The sequence below is a fragment of the Gopherus flavomarginatus genome, chromosome 6 (genome assembly GCF_025201925.1).
Source record: "Gopherus flavomarginatus isolate rGopFla2 chromosome 6, rGopFla2.mat.asm, whole genome shotgun sequence".
In the NCBI taxonomy this organism is placed as follows: domain Eukaryota; kingdom Metazoa; phylum Chordata; order Testudines; family Testudinidae; genus Gopherus; species Gopherus flavomarginatus.
The window spans coordinates 109,891,771-109,906,687 of NC_066622.1; the positions used below are offsets into that span (position 1 = coordinate 109,891,771).

Below are 14,917 nucleotides of genomic sequence, written 5' to 3' on the forward strand. Positions count from 1 at the left end.
GTAGTGGAAATTTCCAGGGGCAGGTAAATATATGCAAGTAAGAAGCAGGCTACAGATAACGAGGTTAGTTCAATCAGGGAGGCCCCCTTTCTTCTAGGAACTGGAACTGATCAGTATGCAGGGAGAAAGAGGCTCTGAGCTTGGACTTTTTGTGAACTCTGACTTGTAGCATTCTCTGGTTGGTGGTGGAAGAACCCTTCGAGGGGAATGAAATAAAACCCAGGTTAAGGTATACAGTCGTAGTGAGTGATGGAGTTTGAGTCCTGCAGTCAGCTGAACCCCTGTGGGGCTGATAAAGACTCAGACTGAAGCTGCAAACATGAATTATATTTGTTCCTTGAACTACTTTCAGGAATCAATAGATAAGAGGAGTCCCTCCTCTTCCAAAATGCTTTCAAGTGGCCAGTTACCATCCCCTCCTCCCAAATTTAGACTTCTCTTACCAAAATGAGTCTAATCCACAATTTTCAGCTCAAACAACATAACTTCACTGTAGAACAATTCATACCAGGCTCTTAAGCATATCCTATAGTAACTATAAAAGAGCTGTTAAAGTGTATCATGTCAATAATCCATAGTATGGCACTATTGTGGTGCTAACTCAAACATGTAAATCACCAATGTTATGAAAAAATACAAAAGTACATCTGTCTAATTGTATAAAACACAGAGATGTTAAATTATGTTGTTTAAAAGCCAAGATGCCCAGTCCATGATTCTGCACTTTTTAATTTAAAATTGAATACAGGTTTTCAAAAACATGTTAATGGAAATGGTAAAAATGCCTGTATTTTGTCCTTCAGTAATTAACCAGCTGCAGAATTGATCTTCAAAAATTTACAAGAAAAACATTGTCCCTGAGCTGGGAACTTGTAGTGTACTAAATATAACAAGTCTCATCCCAGAGCAATTTTCACCAAGCTAAGACCCTTAGGAGGAAAAAAAAATTATTGTAATATAAATACTGACAGAACCTTGACTACAGGATTTGTAGAGTTTTCCCTATAATACAGTCAACCTAGCAATACTGAAAAACGTGTCTATGTTTTGGCTAAGTGAAGAGGTCAAAGCTGACAGTTCTTTAGGTACTCAGATTATATTGATATTTGTTTGTTACTCTGTATAGTGCAGAGCCTTAACTCCCAAGAACTAGGACTGGGATTAATCTTTAAAATAAAAGCTTACTGATGTCATTGAAAGGAGAATGGGGATTCATATCTTCCCATACCTGAATGATTGACTAGGGAGGAGAAAGTCCAAAGACCAAGTCCTCCACCACATCCCGTTCACTCTACGTCTCTTCCATCACCTTGGGCTGATTTTAAACAAAGGAAAGTCCACATTAATTCCAACACAAAAAATCAAGTTCATTGGGGGCACTGTTAACCTCTGAAGTTCAAGGGCCTTTCTCCCACATGAGCAGTTTCAGACAATTCGCCACTTATGTCTGTCTTTCACACTCTGATTCAGATGAACAGCACCTGCATACACTGGTTGTATGATGATCCCTGGTATTCTACCTGGACAGGACTAAACCATTTCATTTATCGCCCCTATGTGGAGTAGATGAGGGGTCAAATGATTTCAGCATAGACAACTTCCAGATGGACTACTTTCTGCACTATGACAGCATATGATGCAGCAAAAGCCACACTTCCACAAAGGCTATTGGCTCATTTGATAAGGGCCTATGATGCTTCAGTTGTGTTTCTCAGGGATGTTCCCCTATTGGACATATGCATTCCTCTACCAAGCATTGGGCTATCATGACTGCTTCTAGGTCCGGATGCAAGCTTTGGAAGAGCAGTTCTGCAGTCACTATTTAAATAGACTCTGAACCCCACCTCTTTCTGCTACTGCTCATGAATTAAGCGAGTGGATACTCACCTGCAACCACTCAAAGAAGATGAAATGGTTATTAACCTGTAAAGAGGTTACTAACCACTGAAAGAAGATGAAATGATTACTAACCTGTACTGTAACTGTTGTTGTTTGAGATGTGGATGCAGACATGTATTCCAGAAAACACCATCTGTCCCCTCAGTGTTGGAGTCTTCAGACATGGATTACAGTGTGAAGGAACTGAGGGGGCTCAGGATGGTGCTGGTCCTAAATAGTCTTGGGAGGGGGCCATGAGTGGAGGCATAAGGTGCATGTATCATCCTGATGAGTACTGCTCTGCAAAGTTCTCCATCTTTGATGTGCTCGGTCTGCGCACACCTGAATGGAATGCACACTTGCACCTACATCTCAAATAACCATAGGCGCTGACTCCATAGGCAACTCCCCTCCCCCCACTCCACCCCACCCCACCAGCGTGCTGTGACCCTGCTCCTCTGCCTACCTCCCAGCTCTTCCCGCCGCCAAAAGCTTAGGACTTCCCAGGAGGGGGGGGGAGAAGCGGGGATGCGGCCTGCTCAGGGGAGGGGGTGGAGAAAAGGTGAAGGGAGAAGGGTGGAATGAGGGTGAAGTGAGAGTGGTGTAGGGGCAGGCCAAAGGTGGGGGTCGAGCACTCACCAGGAACAGTGGAAGTTGGCTCTTTGCAAAGAAAAATAGTTACAGTACCGGTAAATAACTGTTTCCTCTGTTAGATACACTCCATGGCCAAAATGTGTCTGAGTCCCAGAACTGATGTTGAGGAGTTACATGGATTGAATCAGCTGGGAGTGAACTGTGGACCAAGGCCTACAGACATAGTTTGCTCTAGGGAAATAGGAGTTAGCATGAAGTGAGGGGAGAATCATTGAAATGCAGGGCTGAAACAGACCTCAAGAAGTACATCCTGTTAGGCCATCCTTGACAGATGTTTGTCTAACTTGTTCCATGGGTATTTTTCATGCTTTTTACTTTTTTCTGAAGTGCTGAAGTCTGGGGATTGCAGGAGTCAATTCACCTTGTTTAAACTTGCTGGCATGCAAAGTTTTCCCCGTGGAAAGAGCTTGGGACTAAACATTTCCCTTAGAAAAGTGCTCTCTTTTAAATTTTTGCCCACGGGGCTCATATTAAGATTTCTCTGTCAAAAACAGCTTGAAGATTAATTAGTTGTTGAGGCAATTCCTGACCGTATTCCTGGGGTGACAAAGGGTGGGATGCTGTGTCCATTGAAGTGACAGCCCCACATCTTAGCTTTCTCCACAACATGTGGACCACAACTCCATGGATCATTTTTTGCAGTGTCCAGGGATACCCTGCTCCTAAGCAGACCAGAGAAAGTCAGTTCATAAATGGCCCACATGACATAGGTGTCTCCAGGGAACGATCTGGGCTGTAGTTTTTTGGAATTGCTTCATTTTCCCCTACCTGCTCAAACACAATTTGAACACTGGTATAAAATGTATAAAATTTGCTTTGAGTTGTGTCAATGATAAAAGGCTCTTTTCAGATTCTGTAAATAGACAAGAGCCCTTGCTAATTATGCAGGTTTTGAAGTCCTAAATCAAATAAACCAAGGCATTTTCTGCACTCCTTGTTTTCTGTGATTATCCATGCAATTACCATAATTGCTTATTGTATTCAATGCATTATATTAATAGTCTAATAACCAATGTTTTGCTGAAAATGTCATATTTCTAGGCATTGTGTAAAAGTCAATGGAGAGTGCATGTGTTTTGCATGATAACGGGCATGTCGTATCAAAAGAGAACCTATAGCTTTACCTCATGCTATCTTAACAGAACATTTTATTTTTAAAAATCTGTTTTCAATATTTATTTAGACTATGACATTTGTTTAGATTATGAAGGTAGTGAATGTGAATGAGTTGAATAGGTATAGCATATTTGCATGGCTCCTTATATCTAGAAGAATTTGCAAAGTATTTTACAAATTTAGGGCTAGATTTTTATATACTTACACTGAGTAGTGCCTGTATCCTTGAATAGTCTCATTGCAGAGAACAGGACTTCTCAGAGTAATGTATATTCCACAAAAGAAAGGGTATGAGACTCTGGCCCTTACTAGACTGAAATACACAAACCATGGGATATACAAGGATCACCTCTTCCACTGCTGGAATGTATCCATCTCTGGGGTGAAAATAGCCACTGCGATATAGCACAAAATAACATTCATAGCCATTTAGGACAGAAAGTGAAGAATATTTTATCCATTTGAAACTACAGGAATAAATTAGTTATGAGCATTTTAATTACACAAGTTGAAATTTGGCCAGGACATTGGAGTGAATATCTCTACTTCTACAAAAGGTGCCCAGATGACTGTCTCGCAGCACACAGCAAAATAAGACCTTGGGCTCCTGACAAACATGGCTATTGTTATTAAAGTCTGAGTTAAATTTTCACTCTTCTTTTAAATTGCACTATTTGGCTTTGTGATACATTCAGACTGCCTGTGCCAAATCTTATTGTGCGTTTACTAAATTCCCACTCCGGTCCATGAGACTTTTGCATGTGGAAGGACTACAAGGTTGTGCTCCCTATGGTACACAGAATAAGTCAATGTTCTCAAACTCCTAAAATATCTATGCACAGCAATATGAATTAAGCCTTTACTTCAAATTGCCTTACTTTTGTGGATTTGTCTGATCCTTAACGTTGTTTGAACACAAGGCTTATGCTGTAATTGATTCACAGGCAAAACTTCCATTGACTTCAGTGGCAGTTCTGCACAAAATCAATACCACATAGAAAGCCCATAGATCTAATTTGTTTGCCCTCAAGTTCTCCTACAGAAACCATGGGTTTAGTAGAAGTTGATGTTATTGCAATTTTAATAAGGTGCATCTTGAACTTGATTGATGATTCCATGCCTCCATTTTGAGTCTTCACTGACAAAGTAACTCCACATTAATTTTGAAATTTTTATGATACATTCTGTAGAGGTTTGATCCGAATGACTGTGAGCGTTTCTTCTAGGAAGCCAATGTGATTTGAACGTACCTGCACTATTGTCCCTTTGCATGCTATTCACAAGGAACAAAACTGGACTAAGCAATATGTGATGCTTTTGTTCCACAGTGTATCAAAAGACCAATGGTTTGGACTGGGAATATTATGTCATAAAAAGATTTTTTTTAATTGTTTTATAGAACAAAATGTTTACAAGTGACCTCTGATTTGGGATGCCTCCATTTTTCGGTGTCCAGATTGAGAGAACTTGAGGGTCACTTTTCAGAATGGTTGAGCATCCAAAGTTCCCATTGGATTCAGCTGGAACTCTTATTGCTTAGCAACTCTGAAGGTCAGGCCGAAGTTGTCCACAGCTGTCAAAACTGAGGCATGTTTTTGAAAATGTTGGCAATTATCCATTAACCATAGACTTAGTAGACTAGTAAGGCTACCGACCAAAAATCCTGATCCAAAAAGCTCCATTATTTAAGTATTATTCCACACTATAGCCTTAGCCTATAAAATGTCTGTGTCAGAAGGTTTATTTTTTTCCTGTGTTTTCACTTTTTGGAACACTATGTGAAGTCTGAAACAACAGGAATACGATGATGATTATTGAGGGTTATTTTTGGGGGGGGGGGGGGTGAGAGAGGGCGGAGGTGTCTAATTAAACCATAGTTGCAGCCAGTGCTGTGAGAGAACTGAATGTGACATGAGTTATGCATCCTAAGCCAAAAATGAGATTGTGCAGTAGAAGTCTAGTTTATTATCTCACAGTGGTACCCATAACAATAAAGTATTATGATTACAAGAGTATGGATACCATTTCATTTTCTCGTTTTAGTATTTCTCCTGTGATGAGTGTGTTAACTCATTCTTTTAAACATTTTCTCACAGCATAAGCATTATGGGGGAGGGATAGCTCAGTGGTTTGAGCATTGGCCTGCTAAACCTAGGGGTATGAGTTCAATCCTTGAGGTGGGCCACTTAGGGATCTGGGGCAAAAATCAGTACTTGGTCCTGCTAGTGAAGGCAGGGGTCTGGACTCAATGATCTTTCAAAGTCCCTTCCAGTTCTAGGAGATAGGTGTGTCTCCTGTTATTATTTTCTGGGATTAACCCATGAGTTAAAGTCCAGTGAGAAATAGATTCTGGGTATCTAACCATGTTCCATAGTATACTAATTCATTAAAATGACCTAACTAATGTGTTTACCAAAAAACCCCCTAAATTATTTAATATTTATATACTGTCAAATACAATCCTGCACAGGCAGGAGGATGAACTGAATAACCCAAAGACTGCACTTTTCCATCTCCAATGTCTTTGGATCCTTAGTTCCCCATTTGTAACATGGGATTAATAATATTTCCTTAGTCAGTCTTGTCCAGTTAGATTGTAAGCTCCTCAGGGCAAATACTGTGTTTTTACTGTGTTTGTAAAGTGCCTAACCCAATGGCACCCCAACTTTGATTCGGGTCTCTAATCAGTATCATGATGCCAATATTAAACATTTATGTTCTTCACCTAGTGGCTTTATTCTGCTCCCACTGGAGTCAATGACAAACCTTGAATGATTTGTACAGATGTAGGACTGGGTGCTAGGTGCCCTTTCCATGATAGGTGCTCAACAGTTATTTAAACAAATGAATATAATTTCCCCAGTGGTCTGGGACTTTGAGGATCTGGGAACATGCAGCCTAATTACCAACTCTGAAAACTGCAGTTTATAAAGAGAACTTTGACAGGCCTGGTCTCCCAGGTGCAAGTAGAAAACTACAGTAAGTCCATCAGATATTTTAACCCAGAGTTCAATAACATTTAACCAACCCATTAAGGGGGGTTATTTGTTTCATAATATTGTATTTAGAACCCTTCACATTTCCTCCCATTCATTAAATTAAAATTACTCTGTCTACACAAGAAGGAATAGAAGCCAAACTGGCTTTATATATTACATTAATTCATTTGTATTTTAGACATATTTCTTTCTTTTTAACCTCAAGCATTTTATTTGAAATATTTTTCTTTTTGAGTCGGATCCTGCTTCCAAGCCCTTTCTTTCATCAGAAAAGTTCAAGTTTTAAGCCTGTGGATCAAAACCATTTTTAAAAATTTAATTAAATAACTGTTAACCCAACCATGCAGATAAAGGGGGAAATTGAAATGCTTTTATGGCCTGAAACTTTACATACATGCAGGGATAAATAGATGGAGGAACATAAAAACATTAGTGAATAAGTTAAAGGTATGTAATGTGATTCTTTCATTGTGAATGTAATCATTTATCAGTTAACCTCTGTTTCATTATGCTGATTGATATGACTTCACATTCTCCTTGGAAAATAGTGGGGTTTTGCCTGTTCTCTCCATTTCTCTCTTCTGTATCTCACTGTCATCTGTTAAACCATAATGAATATTTTACTTGATAAAGAGGATAATGATCATTCCCCAATGTCTGGATAAATAAAATCCGTCTCAGATTTTCTCAGCACCTAGATGAATAAAGCTGAGATTAGCTGCAACTCTCAAAAACTGGAGGAAATATTTTTTTAAGTAATTCTTGCCCAGCAAACTCTGGTCCCTATTTCTCCTTCATAAAAGAAAGGTGAGAAAATTGTTTGTCCAGTGCCAAGGGATATATTTACATTTAGGCCCACTTTGTGATTGGCCCTTTTGTGATAAAGTTGCCAAGAGCCTTACTCCCTTTACCACCCTTGCACAAGAGCCAGGCACAGTTGCAGACTCTGTGCTCCACTCAGTTTAGGGACTGCTCCTTTTTCAGCACACCGTGGGTCTCTAGCCACCCCAATGGGGAATGGAGGAGATGGAGTTGTTCTGGTATAGGGACCTAATGGATGATAGTGTGTGTTCATCTTCCATGGTGATCTTTGGAAATCCAGGGGAGACTGTTTTTTCCTGGAACAGAATTCCTGTCACAACTGCCCTGGATAATGAGGTTCTGCAATGCCCCCAAGTGGGGCCAGCGTCATCAAGGCATAGTTTGATCCTTAAGATGTATCTGAAACTTCCCACCATTGTACTTCCACCTGTGCAAACCCAGGAGTAGCAACAATGATAATGCCAGCATAGACAGGTGATTGGCCTTTTAACCATATCATCTAATCCTGCTCAGAAGAAGGTCTGCCAGTAGATGCCATGGTGGATAAAACACTCCTGGTTTATCTGCACAAGGGTTTCTATCATTACTACTACCAGTTGAACTGTACAACTGGTATCAACAGTAGATTGTTTAAGAAAATGTTTACCATGGACAAGGACTTAATGAGCCAGGTAAGATTATTCAAACATAAAGTTAATTGGTCAGTGTTATCATGCCAATCAGACCCAATATATTTTTCACCTTGAAGAATGCTCAGTTATGCAATAGTATAGATTGGCAAACTGTCTGCCATACATCTTGCATGACAAACTCATTCACTGAGCATTCTGTCTTAATTCCCTATGTGTTGCAATCATTGTGCTGGGATGCCTGATAATGTCAATGCATTAATTAGGTAGCTAGAACTCTGTGATTTCTTGAAAATGTATGAGTTTAATATATTATTAATTGTTATTTAATGTTTGTATAGCACCACAGTTGTGAATAGCGGCTTAGACTAGGTCCTTGTATGAAATAACCAATATAACCCTTCAGTTCAGTCAAAACCAAAGCCAAAACTTTTCAGCATGTTTGATAACCCAGAAAGTTGATTAATTTCATTCTGGGTCAAATGAAACATTTTATCTGATCCAAAGCTAACGTTTCATTTTGTTTCTGGGCATTTTGAACCCCTCTCTCTCTCTCTCTCTCTCCCTCCCTCCCTTCCCCCCCCCCCCTCTTAAATAAAAGCAAAGAAAATGATAGGGTAGATTTACAAAACAGAGGAGATGTTGGTGCCCTCTGCCCCCAATAAACTTTACCCAGTGGTTCAGCTGGGATACCTAGATCTGAATCCTCACTCTGGAACAGAGACTTGAACCCAGAGTCTGCACCTCTCCTTAATGAGTGCTCTAACCACCAGGCTATAGAGTAATCTGGAGTGGGTTACTCTCAGTCTCTTCTGTTGAAGCTATTTCACTTTGTATCAATAATAAAATAATCCTTGGGGTAGGGATTTGAGTTTGGGTGTCCCATATCCCAGGCGAGTAACGTAACCTTCAGGCTAAATGTTATATGGGGTAGCGGCACCATCACTGTTTGTTTTGTGAATGGCTGCTAAACCTTCTTGTGAATCTAGCCCAAAACTTATTTTTGTCTAAATTTGCAAATTGTTTTGATTGACCTGAAACTATATTTTTCAGTGAATAATCTATTTGTCTGAAAAAAATTTGCTCAGCTTTGGGTCATTTTCCTGAGTACTGAAAACAGAAGTAAGAGTCAATTTCTTCCTCATCTGAAGAATCTTCCTACAATTCTGGCATTATAAATGATAGGCAACTGTGAGCTAAAAAAAGAAATAAATATGTTGAGGGGTTGTGTTGATACATTGTTATCCATAAAGTGTGGAAAATCTTGCATCACTAAAGTCAATAGGAGTTTTGCCATTGACTTCAATGGAGTCAGGATTTCACCCTCAGTGCACATAGATTGGCTTTTTTAAAATTTTGAATAATGTAATGTTCATCTAGTTTCCTATCCCTCCTCCCAGTTACTTTTCTCCTCTCCCTACTCTGCCTTCCTTTAATTCTCCTTACCTCCCTTTCATTCTTGCTCTGTCTGCTGTATCTGCCAAGCAGTTAAATTTTACAATAGCTTTTTTCTTTTGAAGTGCTAATGCCAGCACTGATGTTTCTGTAGCATTTAACTTTGCTGGCTGTTATTGGTTCACTTTTATTCTTTGTTTTGTGTATGTGGGTTTTTTTTTAGTAATCAGGAGCAGAAAAAAACCCACTCCTAATTAAATTTTCTAGATAAAAGTTAAATCCCAGCAGCCATACAACCTCAGGCTGTGATCTTGTCAGATCTCACAAACTAAACAGGTTGGCATTGGTTAGATCTCCAAGGAAAACCCAGGATACTGCTTGAAATGGTGCTGGAGATTCAGTAGTTGCCCCTCTTCCTTCTTTCTGAATCATATTAAACCACTGCATATAAGTCATCTTTATTCACTATTCTAAATTATTGTGTAGTGTTTCTGTGAGCTGTTGAACAACTGCCACCATCCATCTCAGTGATGTCTGCTTTTCAGTGCTGAACAAAATTACTTTATAAAGATGTGTGTATATATGTAATTATTACTTGTATTATAGTAGTGCTTAGAGGCCCCAACAGGGTTGAGACCCCATTTGTGCAAAGTATTCAACAGACATATAATAAAAGACAGTCTATGCTCCACAGTTGTTTATCTATTTAGTTATATAAATATGTTAATATATTAAATGATTTAGAATCCTTATGAACTATAAGTATGCAGTATTATTAAAGCAGCCATCATGTTGTGTAAATGATTCGTACATTGTAAGAGGTAGAAAGTTTAGAGGGGTCTCCTTTTTAGCAAGGCAAATGTTTTAATTCATGAGTGTGCTTTACATTACATTTTGGTGATTTCAGGTTTTTCCAGCTGCAAAAAAGTATGACCAATTAACAGTAAAGCCACCAGTTGTGCTGCAGTAAATTTACTATAGAACTCTGGCACTATTAATTAGCCAACATTGCCCACCTTGTGATCCCCTAGTAAATGTATTGCCAAACTATTACATTTCCTGGTAGTAGAAGCAGACTTTGTCATTATATAAGTTAGCTAATTAGTTGTATTTAGATCTGTCTGGCAAAAGTGGAGAAGAGGGGAGCAGGGAGAGAAATGAGGGTACAAGTGAGAGACAATGGAGGGGGCGAGAGAGAGAGCGAGAACAAGTACTGTTGCCCTAGTGCACTCTGCAATGATTTAACAGATGTACGTCTTGCTGTTTACACACTGAGAATATTCCCTTTTTGCACTAGGATCATCAGATACCTGGATATATAATATTATTCTAAGGTTCACTTTTGCAAAATAACTTGAGATGTTTGGAATGCAGGAAGTGAGACTGTGTGTATATCCATATAACTGAATATTATCACTGCCACCATAAATATTGTAACAAACCATAGTTCAGTTAAAGACTCTGAGCCAGCTATCCAGTCTCCAATAAGTCTGTTTTGTGCTGCAGAGTGGCACAGGGAAATCTTCTAGACTATCATCTTCCCTGTCCAGTACCGGTGCTGGTTAGAAGGCACACGGGCTGTAGCACATTGCACACCAAAGATTCTTGGCTATTGTAATTGACTCTTAACAGCTTCCTGAGGCTGTGTAATTTATAACAGATTTATGGCTACTCTAATTTATGCCAGGGGCTAGGACTGGGCCGTGGCTGCCTGCATGAGCAGGGGAGTGCAGTGCTGGCTCTAATCCTTTATTCACCCTCTGCCCTGGTCCTGCACAGCTCAGTGAGACCCAAGGATCTGGAGAAATGTCTCCTTTTTTATATATAATCTTTCATTAGTCGATACCCACTCCAATCATCCACCCCTGCCATTTTCTCTTCTCCCTTCTTTAATTCAGTCTCTCAGAAAGACCAACTCAATATAGTGCAGTGGATGCAAGAGTGAGTAGATTTAAAATGGGAAATAGAATAAGTAATATGTGTGGCAGTTTTAGAAATTATCTGTTCTCAATAGGAATATCCTCATTAGCCACTGAAGAGTGATATGATCACCCCATTTTATGAAAAGAAATTCCAATATTCATAGAATAACACTGACATACTCCAACTAACTTGTCTGTCACTTTAATATTAATAAGAATTTCTAACTGTCTTATGACTTCAGTGAGAAAAGTCATTTCATGATAATTAAGAGGTCATGGATTACAATACCCAATTACCAAATAAATATTCGAGAAAATGCACTTCTCTGGAGTCTTTCAAAGGTTAGCACTGTATGAATACCAGATGCTGCAGATGTCAAGCCCTGAGGTTTAATACAATGAAGTTCCTGTGAGTTTTATGCAAATTTAAATCCATATCTGTCTGAATAAACTCACTTTATTATACTACTGTGAAGAAAATTTCTAAGATAAGTAATAAAACCTTGGGCTAATGGTCCCAAAAGTGTCAAAACACTTTAAACTTATTAAAAATTAAATATATATTCCACATAACATTTATATAAATATGACAATTAACATTGATATAACAAAAGTCAAAAGGAAATGAATCAAAAAGAATGTGTTGAAATTGACATACTCCCAAGAAATATTTCAATTTTGATGAAACTGCATTTTCAGATGTGAAATTTCTCTCTCAAAAAAATGTCCACCCACTCTTCCCTGAAGCCTAGGAATATGTGCAAAGCATGACTGGTAAGTCAGGGTTAGAACTGGTCAGAAAGTTACATGGAAAATTAAATTTGTATGAAAAAGAGAACCTAAATGTTTCATTAAAATGTTACAGAGCCAGGCTGGCAGTTTCTGAAGGCAGAAACAGAAGCAGTCATCTATTTGAATCACCTTGGTCAAACTGAATTAGGTTGTGACAACTAATAGAATAACTGTGTGTGCTTAAAAGTTTATAACAGGCTTTTGCCTGAGTTATCACAGCATGTATGCAGTTATTGGAAGACTGGTAGTTAGAATTACAGCAATCCCAATCATGAGGAAAATGGTAACATTTCAGAAAAGAAGAATTTGAAAATGTTTTTCCATTTTATATAAATTTTTGGAGAAAATGCAATTGTCCTCTGAAGGGACAAGTACTGAAGTATTACTGTGTCAAACTTGTAGACTAAATTCATTCAGTCAGGTATGAAATAGGCTGCTTTAAGCACAAACCACAATCCAACCTGAGCTATGGAATTGTTAGTGCTTATTCCTTTGAATATAGCCACCATTTAAAAATCGACAACAAAAAAGGAAAGAAAGAAAACATAAAACAACACAGTGCCATGTAAATTAAATCCCTCTAGGAGCAGTTTTCTCCTTTCCTCTTGTCTTTTGTTCTCTTTTCTCAGACTTTGTCCGCATTTGGCATGATGTGGGCTATATTCTCAATTACCAATGTGACCCTATTGCTCCCCATCCACTTGGTGTAACCAAGGGGCAATTGGTCCTTAGGTTCTGATTCTGCAAATCCTGGGGAGCACTCTGTTCCCACCTGGAGCTAGGGTTACCACACAGTAAGTGTGAAAAATCAGGATGGGGGTAGGAGTTTAACAGGCGCCTATATAAGAAAAAGACCCAAATACTGGGACTGTCCCTATAAAATTGGGACATCTGGTCACCATACCTGGAGCGCCACTAATGTGTGGGAGTCGGACCCTCGTCTGTAAGCTTCTTGGGACACGGGGCCTGTCTCTTTATTGGCAGGAAGCAAGGCACCATGTGGGGCAAAGGACTAGCCACGGGTGGTGCCTTTGAAGTCAATGGGGGTTTGCCCGGAGGCTTTGGCCGCTAGACACTATTGGCTCCACCAGGCTTTCCTGCGGGTTTGGGCCAACACCCCCAAACCTCACCGTTCAAAGCGCACGCTGCTGGAAGCCGCTCAGCCGGCCCCTCTGCAGAGTCCCTCTCCACGAGCGAGCCTGACCGCGCGCTAGCCCCGCTCTGCTGGAGCAGGGGCTTAGGTACCGCGCTGGACGCCCCCGCCCCCTCACACCGCAGCCCGCTCCCCGAGAGCGGCGCCAGGAGCCCGCCCGAGCCCACCCCGGCGCGGGAGCGGTACCTCCTGAGGCAGGGTAAGGAGGAGCCGGGCTCGATCTCACAGCGGGTGTCTAGTCACCTGCCCAGACTCCTCCCCTCTCTCGGAGCCAGCGCCGCGCTCCCAGCTGAGCGGGCCCCCTCCGCTCCGTGCCCGGCCGGCCGGGGAGCCATGCGTCAGTCCAGCAACTCCGGAGTGACCGCGCGAGCCGCCAGCCCAGCCCCTGCTCCCCTCGCGCCGCGCCGCGTCTCCTGCTCTGGTCACCCGCGCTGATTAATTAATCATGATGGGGCTGCTGCTGTGCCTGCATTTATCTGGGGCGGACGGGGCCACCGGCTCCAGCCGCAGCACTGTGGGGTGAAGCGAGCGCTCGCCTGCGCCCTCCTGCATCTGCTCCAGCTCCCAGCCCGGCATACCCTGACGCCGAGGAAGCGTCGCTCTCTATGGCTCCGGAGGAGGTAATGAGAGTAAGGACTTGCCATAGGAGCCAGGGACTGGCTTCATCCCTGGCTCCTGTTTCCAGCAGCAGGCAGGAAACAGGGCTGGATTTGGGGGGCAGCGTAAGGTTGTGCATGAGTAACTCTTGCTTTTATTGCTAGAGATCCCTTGGTAGCCCAGGAAGACGAGTAAACAGACGCGCAAGTAGCCTGATGTCCTTAATCCTTTCAATAGTTAAGAATCGGCTCTCCCTGCATAACTCTGCATGATTCATTCCTACTTTTGCAGCTACGGATGATGTCAAAAACATTGTGACTTAAACCTCCGGACTTCCAAGTCACTTGAAAACATATGAAATAATAAACACAGCAAGTACATTCATAGTGCCCTGGTTACACCATAGGAATGAAGATTTGCTAATTAATTTACATACTAGGAAATTATCTCGTGGGGGGAACCACACCCCATTGCACCTGCTCCATAGAGATTTGTCATCTGAATCTAGAGAACAGCCATAAATCATGTAAAGTGGTTGCCTTAGATTATGCTTGTGAGATCTGTGGAATTATGAATCCAAGTGCTGAATTTAAATTTTCCACTAGGAAAAGACAGGCACCATTTAAACTCAGGTCAGATCCAAAGTACTTCATTTCATTTAAAGCTAAGCTGCAGTTATTTATTGTAATGCTGAAGAGAGCACTCTTGTCTTGTTCTGATACAAATACAGGTAATCCTTTTAGAGTACATAATATTGGGTACATTGTTGAATTGTGATATTTCTCAGTCTCAAAAATGGGTGACTAATATCAGGATTATGTTATAGACTTAAATGCATCCCTTTATTTTGACACCTGTCAATGATAAAATGAGACTCGTTGGGCTATGTTAAATTTCACTGTCAAAATTCTGGAGAGTAGGCATGAAAGATCATGTTCTCCAATTTATAACATGGCTGAA

General features: G+C 40.7%; 2 protein-coding genes across 4 annotated transcripts in view; both read left to right on the forward strand.

The window, feature by feature from the left end:
* LOC127054524 (uncharacterized) overlaps window positions 1-10,463 on the forward strand; it is a 266,838-nt gene extending 256,375 nt beyond the window's left edge. The window contains exons 3-4 of the mRNA XM_050960761.1: window positions 7,983-8,140; window positions 10,401-10,463. Coding sequence (XP_050816718.1) covers window positions 7,983-8,140; window positions 10,401-10,463 — 221 coding nt within the window. The remainder of the gene's footprint in view (window positions 1-7,982; window positions 8,141-10,400) is intronic.
* A 3,280-nt stretch (window positions 10,464-13,743) lies between these two features.
* The window catches only part of LOC127054033 (heparan sulfate glucosamine 3-O-sulfotransferase 1-like), a 115,152-nt gene continuing 113,978 nt past the window's right edge, over window positions 13,744-14,917 (forward strand). The window contains exon 1 of one of the 3 annotated variants that reach the window (XM_050959675.1): window positions 13,744-13,980. The gene's annotated coding sequence lies outside the window, so the exon portion shown is untranslated. Of the gene's footprint in view, window positions 13,981-14,496; window positions 14,590-14,623; window positions 14,688-14,917 lie in introns of those variants that run through there. The other 2 variants (XM_050959676.1, XM_050959677.1) reach the window with 2 other exon arrangements.